This window comes from Prunus mume, linkage group LG2 (genome assembly GCF_029339155.1).
Source record: "Prunus mume cultivar Tortuosa linkage group LG2, ASM2933915v1, whole genome shotgun sequence".
NCBI classification, from domain to species: Eukaryota; Viridiplantae; Streptophyta; class Magnoliopsida; order Rosales; family Rosaceae; genus Prunus; species Prunus mume.
Genome location: NC_142699.1, coordinates 27,994,355 through 28,002,611, shown reverse-complemented (window position 1 = coordinate 28,002,611; position 8,257 = coordinate 27,994,355). Strand labels below are relative to the sequence as shown.

Here is an 8,257-nt window from a genome sequence, read left to right as displayed (position 1 = left end):
CTTTCAAAATTTGTTCATAAAAAATACAAAACAGTCAGTCCAAGTGACAACTGGTTTAGAGATCCAAGTTTCTTGAAAGCAAGCAGGGGCAGCAGAAATCCATGTCAGAAAGGAGCAGGAAGCCTTGTTATCCCATTTTAGAAGCCTTAGATACTACGAATATGACCATATGATTATTATTCTAACCAGCTCAGAAACAGGAGGCGGCCGATTGGTAATAGCAATCTGCCTTCTTTTTTTCTTTAAATTATTGCCAACTATCACGTATCAGTGGGAGATAATAATAAAAAGTTTGTCACACTTTTATTCAAATCAAATCAAAATAGTAGTTTACAAATTACGATGGAATAAGCTCATTTTACGTCATCTATATATTACTATATAAAAGTTGAGTTGGTTAGAGTAAATGTGCTCCTCATCTACACCCGTGTTCGAATTCCTTATTTATAATTTAGGAGAATGCATAGAATTAAAAGCAAAGACATCTTGTAAAAACGTACAAGGAATTGAATCACTTACCTCGTTCCTAATTGATCTTATTCTTAATTGATTTTGTGTTGAATGCTGACATTTTAATGGTTTCTTTGTTTGTGTATTTTTTTAAACAATGCAGATATGAAGACTGCTTCTGGTGAAGACAAATCAAGTTATAAACAATGCTCGGAATATACTAAATATTTTGTAAAGAACCAAGTTGCCAAGTTGGTGTTGTTTAATTCGAAAGAAAGTTGTAGATTTGTTTTTTCGTTTAATTCGAAGCATCTAGATTCATTTGATGTAATCCAAGGCCGGCACGAAAGTCCAACACTTTATCCGAACAACAAATTTCAACATTCAGACCCCCTGGCGAAGACACTGTTTCAATGGAACGAATACAACGCCATGTACCAACTTCAACTTGCATTATATTATAGAATTCAGACGCATCGTTCTTAAAAGAGATCAGCTATTTTGACTGACCTGTTGCTCTCCAAGAGACAACCTCCGCTGCCTAATAAATAATCTTGTCAGAAACTCAGAAAACATCAGATTGGTTGGATGGAGCTACCTAGGGCCCTCTGTACGCACTGGATGGATGCATTTGGTTTCCAAAATGTAATTAATTCATTTACAATTTGAGTTTTGAACTGAAATAGTTGGGATGTGTGTAATTTCAATTACATTCAAGTGCTCCATGAAAATTATTATGAAGAAGAAAGTAACGGATTGGATTAAAGTGCGTTAGGTCAATACTAAAGATAATTGTCCGTTGTTGATTTGTACGAACTTTGTGTTGAGATTTCAGATACATTAATTGAGACTTGTCCGACTCGTGACAAAGTTAAGTGCATGCATGGTAGGTTATATGGGTTGAATACATCGTTGAGAGTAAGATGGCTACGCCTATGATCCATCATGTATAATGTTGACAAAGATTCAATTCCACTTTCCAAGAAATGTATGTTTGAAGTTGATAGGCAGAAAGAAAAGGATGGCAAAACCGAAGAATTTTTGTGAAGGGATATTGACGTCAACTATTTGGAATATAATCATTGACGAGAAGAAATGGCTGTCAACGTAGAAAACCCGGGATGTCTAACACAGTAAAATGGTCTTAATGAGATGCATATTTAACTGAACAGATGGAGCTTTCCTCTATGTGAGAGGAGGCGCAAACGTGAGAAACGAGGGTGACGGTGCAGAGCCATGAGCGAGGAAGGGGGAGAGAGAGAGGGGCATGAGTTTTTGGTATTTTAACATATCGGTTGGAGATGCTCTTATAAAGATATTTCCCTCTATTAAGTCAAATTAATAAGCCCATTAAATGGGAATTTAATTGGCACAATCAATCCAAGATGACCTAGAAAATATTTCATCTTCCACATGGCATCACCTAAGTGGTTGTGGAAAATATGTGTTTCCACAAAACCCAAATGCCAAATTTATTCCACACTAAAATAATATCAAACCCAACTTGTTGGGTGGGGTATATCCGGAGGGAGGAAGATAAGAGAAAAGGGTCCACTTTGATATGATCGAAATTTAAACATAAAGAGTCCATGTACGTACTTGGTTCATGCATGGCTAGCTTTTTTCTTGGAAATAAATAGGTATCCAACAGAAAAAGTCTGCAAAGCACAACTTGACCCATACTCTTCCATTTACTTTATGGCCTCAAAATATCCTATTCCATTTCCGCATGAAATAAAACCATATTAAATAAAAATAAACCCAGCTTTTCACTTTTCAGATCTCAAATAAGTATTTACAGCTTAAAGAATGGAAACACTGCATCCTCTCCGACCCTCAGCAACTACTTGTTAACTAACATACTGAACTGTCCAATTACCTGTGCCTCGCTGGATTAACAAAACCAAATCTTCTTTTTTTCTTTTATCTGACCAACTTGAATTATTAATCATGTTTTATATCAAGGTTCTACTACCTCGTTGCTCCATGTTTATAATAACGTCTACATGATAATAACATCCGGACGTTCAGACAATGAATTAACACTAATTCAGCTCAGCGCTGACGATAATTCATGGTAGACAATGTCCTTTCATATTTCGAAGTGATTACACATTGTCATGTAAAATATCCAGTACCGCATTTTCTTTTTTCCGAAGAATTAATGTGTATTTATATTGGTTATGATTTCTTTTTCAGGACTTGAATTTCAGACAAGTATAATAAAAATATTTTCCAGTGTTGCGAATTAAAGAGAACAATTTTCTGACAACAAATACTATAGTTTATATTAATTGTGATGTCTTTTTTCTTGACTTCAACCAACTGCTTCACCTACAAAGAAATAACTGCTAATTTTGATTGCCAAATAGTAACTCAACTCTACTCAATTTCTGCAGATATTTCTTATTGCTCTACAGTATATGATTTTCCAACAAACTTTCCTTTGGAATTTTTGTGTTCTTTTAATATAGAAGGATGTCTTGAAGACAGTTTCCATTACCTGTGATCAAATCTGAAACTATCTATGTAACTATAACAAGCTCAACCGCACAAGAGAGAAAAAGGAACTGCTAATCTTGTAAACCAGTCTGACTGAGAATGTTGTGGAGCTTGCTACTTGGAAGCAAATTACAGCTTATGTCATCCCGTTGTTTGCCTGCTGCAAGACACGTCGTAGCTCATTGGCAATCCCTTGCAACAACACTGGTTTTCGGATAACTCCGTTGATGCCACTCTGCATACATCGATCCCAAACATCTTCATCGGCACTAGCGGTTACGCCAATAATCAATGGCCACGTTCGGCTTCGAAATTTTCTAATTCTCAATGCAACTTCAAAACCATCCAACTCGGGCATGTGAAGATCCAGAAAAACAATTTGGATAGAGGTTCCGGCAGGACCAATAGTAGAAAGGCATTCTAATCCAGATGAAACAGAAGTTACAATGCAGCCTAGCTTCTCAAGCAGTCTCCGCGTCACAGCCCTGTTTACATCATCATCATCAGTTAATAAAACTTGCAAGCCCCTGAAAATAGAATTCGAATGTGGGTGCTCTGATGATTCTCCAGGTTCAGAGATGGCTATTGCAACGGATGGTCGAAGTTGAAACCGAAGAACGAGTGCCATGCTTTGAGCAAATCCTTGAGGGTTAGGGACTGCCCATATATTTCCTTGCATCAACTGCCAATAAAAAGTTATTTAGAAATACTTTAGTTAAAAGTGAAAATATCAAACAAGCGACTGACAACTAAGGAACACCAAGAAATAGGCCTTCCTCCCATGAAATGTAAAACTAGCAGATATATATAAAGGTCTTGAAAATCTGAACGAAACAATCCATCTCAAAATAACTTAATCATGTATTAATGCCAGTAAAGTAGTGACAATTTGAGAGAAACTATCATGTTTATCTTCGTAACTTGGAGACTATACTTGTATACTAAACCACCATGCTTTGAAACTAAGTTCTTCACAAAAATATGCTTAAAATGAGCTATTAATAAGATACATCAGCAAACTGATCAATGCCAACACCAACTCCTCCAAGCTAGAGACATGCAGATAAAAAAAACCATCGGGTATTCAATCAAGCAGGTAAACTAGATGTATTTCAACAACCAGATATGGCAGCAGGAAATTTTTTTCCCTTCTATCCAACCTTACCTATCAAAGGGTGAGGTCACTACACATTCTACTGTAATAAAAATACAGTTAACATCTTTGGTTATCAAGAAAAGAAAAACTGTTATATCCTGCGAGAAACTAGTGCAAAAACTTTCCTCATGCAGATTCTAGCTTCACAAACATCTTTCTGCTTTTAAGTTTCCTAACATAAAAAGGAAGCAGAGTCTAACTCTAAAACTTTTAATGTGCATTCCTTCATTAGTCAAAAGAATCTAACATATGTCCACGCACACACAAAAACACACAAAGACAAAGTTCAGCACCCTCACCTGCACTAGCTTTTTGCAAATGGTGAAGCTCAAGCCCTCATCTATTCCCTCACTGACGTATCTCCTACCAACAAGCTGCACCGCTGGAATAGTGCCCTCTGACTGAGAACCACTATTGGTCATCGCAATCTCAAATCTAATATATACATCACCATCAGACGAGTTATGTCTCCAGGCTGCCCATCTTTGATCATTCCTTCCCTGACTTCCATTATCCGAAGCAACCCGAAATGCGACCAACCCTCCCCCCTTATATCCATTTAACAGGCTTCCCACCATATGCAAAATCACCTGAAACACCCTTCTTTCATCCCCCATGACATGATCAGGTAAGGACTTCTCCACATCAATTGCAAATCCAAAGCCCTTGTACACACACAAGCATTTGGCAAGGCAAGCTGCTTCCTTTATCAATGCATGTAACCGAAAAGATCTCATCTCCAATGGAAATCTTCCACTATCCTTTGCAGAATTATCCATCACATCATTTATCAAGGTTGATAGGACATTGCTCGTCCTCACCATTGCATCAATAATAACTCGTTGATCATTATTCAAATTCTCATCCTGCATCATTGAAAGCAATCCCAAAATTGAGTGCATTGGCCTCCTCATCCCATCACTCATTACCTTTTGGAATGAGTTTCTTGCGTGGCTTGCCATCATAGCATTCATCTTTGCCTGTTGCAGGGCTCGATTTTGCTCGGCCAACTTCTCCCTCATGAGTTGTGACTCTTCAAGGACTGCAGCATGGGATAAAGCAACGGCCACTTGATCAGCAACTACCTTAATTATCTCAAGGTCCTGGCTGCTCCAAGATCTAGGATGTCCACCAGGAAGGACCAAAACCAATATCGCATAACAAGTCTGGATCAACTCTGGAGTTCCTCCTTTGAAATTGGAAACCCGAAGCATTGGCATCCGAATTGCAGCTACTGGTCCCGGCTCACCTGAGTCATCACTGGCATGAACAAGTGCTGAGTCAGGCCTAAGGATGTTCACCCCATCACTCCCCTTGATATGTACAACATCTGAATCATTTATCGGAATAGAAAAGTTGTACATATGAGAATAATTCCTCCCTTTCAACTCATGGATCAGGATCATCTCTGTTTTATTTTCATTAGGCATCCAAACTGCACAGTACTGCAAACCCAATGTCTCAGATAGCTCAAAAAGTGTTGTTGACAGAATTGTATGCCTATCAAGCGACTTGCGGATCTCTTGGGTAAGCATCCGAACATGCATTCCAGCTTCTTTCTGTCTCATTATAATTCCAACCTCTCTCCCAAGATCCCGAGTCTTCTTCTTCAACATAAACTCCCTCACTTTCACTTTGAGAAGCAAAGGGATGAGAGTGATGAGTGTTATAGCAGTGGCACAAGAGACCAGAGCAGTAAGAATTTTGAAAACTGTGAGAGCCAGCATAAGCTGGAACGGGTGAGGGCCATAAGTCCAGCCATTGAGTAAATGTGTCAATCCACATAGCACAATGAAGGCAATGAACTCAAAGAGGACCCATTTGAAAGGCACATTTGAGCAGCTGACGAAGTAAAGCAGCTCAATGGGGATGGAAAAGTAGGCCACGGCAATTAAGAAATCGCTCACTCGCTGACATTCTAGTATGCTCTCAATGCTCCACAAGCTGTTATCATCGTCACAATTGCACCGTGGAAATCCGTTATCAGAGGCGGAAACACAAACGAGGAGCAACAAAATTGATAGCCCAGATGCTAATGCTTTTAACATTGCATCCAAACAACTGCTTCTTCAATCCATGTATCAGTAAAGACAGATCAACGTTTTGAACTAAATTGGCCTTGGACTACAATCATAAAACCACAACCTCTAATTTCCATTTCCTGTAAACACAATAAAAGAGCACAAACAAAAGCCCCCCCATTAACAACTAGAAGGAATTTTATACAAACAAACGTGAGATCTAACACACACAAAACTAAATCCTGTCTAAATTTTATGCTATGAATTGATGAATGGCACAGTGATTAAGAACACATAATTTTCCTCAATTAGAAGACAATAACCCAGATACAAAGAATGTTATGCCAAAACAGAAACCCATGAAAAGGAAAGAAAATAAACTCAGAAGCAAAGAAACCGTTTTTATAAATATAAGCCCACCAAACCAAACCAAAAAATAAAAATAAAGATAAATGCAGGCCAAGTAGAAAACGTACCTGTATCGCCAAGCGTCGCCAAAACCCAGATTCCAATTGAACCACCTACAGATCTTAGCCTTATAGCACATGCAGGAGAGCACCTTCCCAGCCTTCAGCAACGACGCAATCTCATAAAAAGACAAACACACAGAGACACCAAAATCTCCCGCTGCCCATTTATAGTAATAACAAGCAGCTAGCAGCAGCTACAAGCCTCCTCCCCAACGGAGAAAAAAACCCAGTGACAAATCCCAATAAAAATTGCAAACCCAAGAATAAGAAAGATTTTATTTTTTGCAAGTGAAAAAGTTTTAAAAAACAATTAAACCCAGTTTTCTGAAACACTAAACCGGCCACCTCGCGCCGTGTAAACCGCTGGTGGGCACTAAAAACTTGAGCTTGAGAGTTGAGAAGGCGGTGTGTGATTCGGTGGAAAGCACAAAACCATAAACCAGGTTGCCTCTCTCTCTCTCTCTCTATGTCTCCCTCTCTTGTTTTCCCAGTCTTCAGCTCCCTTTATAGCAACAAAGAAAAGAAAAATTAAAAACAAAAACCCATAAATCCCTTCCTCTCTTTTCTTTATGTGTTTTCAAATTTGGACCAAAATAAAATTAAAAAGGAAGGATTTTTTTGGAGAGAGAGAGAGGGAATATTGTTTGCGCTTTGCGCCGTTGTTTCGTAGGAAGAGCAGGAAAAAAATATTAAAGAAAAAGGAAAGAGAAGGAAAGAGGTGGGGCCCACCCTTGTTACATGAAGAGAACTTGGACGCTCTTTGGCACAAAACGTCATCGTCACACCCAAAAACATTTGTATTTTTTTTTCATTTCTGTATCTCCAAAACAAAAACAAAGATCAACACCCCAAAAAAAAAAAGAAAAAAAAGAGAGTCCACGTGGCAGCCATGGAGGCCTACCTGAACTTTACCAGCTTTCGTTACAAGCGCGTTCCTTTCACACGCATTTGCATTTTGCATTTTGCATTTTGCATTAATTATAGGCAATTTAAGCAATATAAGAACCATCTTTTATTTCTGTCAAATTAAAGTAACTTCGTTACTTGTTGAGGGGCATTTCGGTCCAAAAACAAGAAAGACAAAAAAAGACGCACCAAAAAAAAAAATGGAAAGAGAAGCCCTCAGCACAGCCCACACGCCAACCTACACACTCGGCCGCATCTCCCCAACCCAGTACAACTCCACCACTTCAATGTGGCTAGGACTACAGATTTTCCAAGTCTCGAGTCCGCACGGTATCTGAAGGGTTTATCTCAACGAGAGCTGATGGCCATCCAAACCATTTGTTAGATGAGTTGGGTCCATACCAAATGGTTTACTGGAACCCTTGCAGAAACCATGGCAGCAACGACCCACTGGGGAAACCAACTGCCCATTGATAAAGTCGAAAAAATGAGAAGAGATTCAAGATCAAGGTGGTGGGGTTACTGGCTGGGGAGATTTTGGGGGGTAGTGGTGTGGCTGAGCTGTGAGGTTCTCTATCTCTCCCTTCTTTTTTACCACTTCTTTTTTTCTATTTCTTGATTTTTGACTGAAATGCCCCTCAACAAAACAACGGAAGTTACTCTAATTTGATAGAAATTGGAGAACGTCGTTGAATTGCTTAAATTGAAAACCACATGGCTAAAAATGATCAAATTGAAACTACAGGGACTTT

General features: G+C 38.8%; 1 protein-coding gene across 1 annotated transcript; it reads right to left on the bottom strand.

Moving 5' to 3' along the window:
- Positions 1-2,822: 2,822 nt before the first annotated feature.
- On the bottom strand, positions 2,823-7,267 carry ETR2 (Signal transduction histidine kinase, hybrid-type, ethylene sensor). The gene is made up of 3 exons (XM_008226171.3): positions 6,606-7,267; positions 4,408-6,269; positions 2,823-3,634 (listed from the first exon to the last, which is right to left on the bottom strand). Exons 2-3 carry the CDS (start codon positions 6,154-6,156, stop codon positions 3,089-3,091), a joined length of 2,295 nt encoding a protein of 764 aa, XP_008224393.1. The 5' UTR covers positions 6,157-6,269; positions 6,606-7,267; the 3' UTR covers positions 2,823-3,088.
- Positions 7,268-8,257: the final 990 nt, after the last annotated feature.

Bases quoted from the DNA above. Each gene is read 5' to 3' on its own strand.
- ETR2 (XM_008226171.3), bottom strand. From the start codon at position 6,156: ATGTTAAAAGCATTAGCATCTGGGCTATCAATTTTGTTGCTCCTCGTT. The intron at 3,635-4,407 runs GTGAGGGTGCTG...TTTTATTGGCAG, and splicing joins TTTGCAAAAAGCTAGTGCAG to TTGATGCAAGGAAATATATG.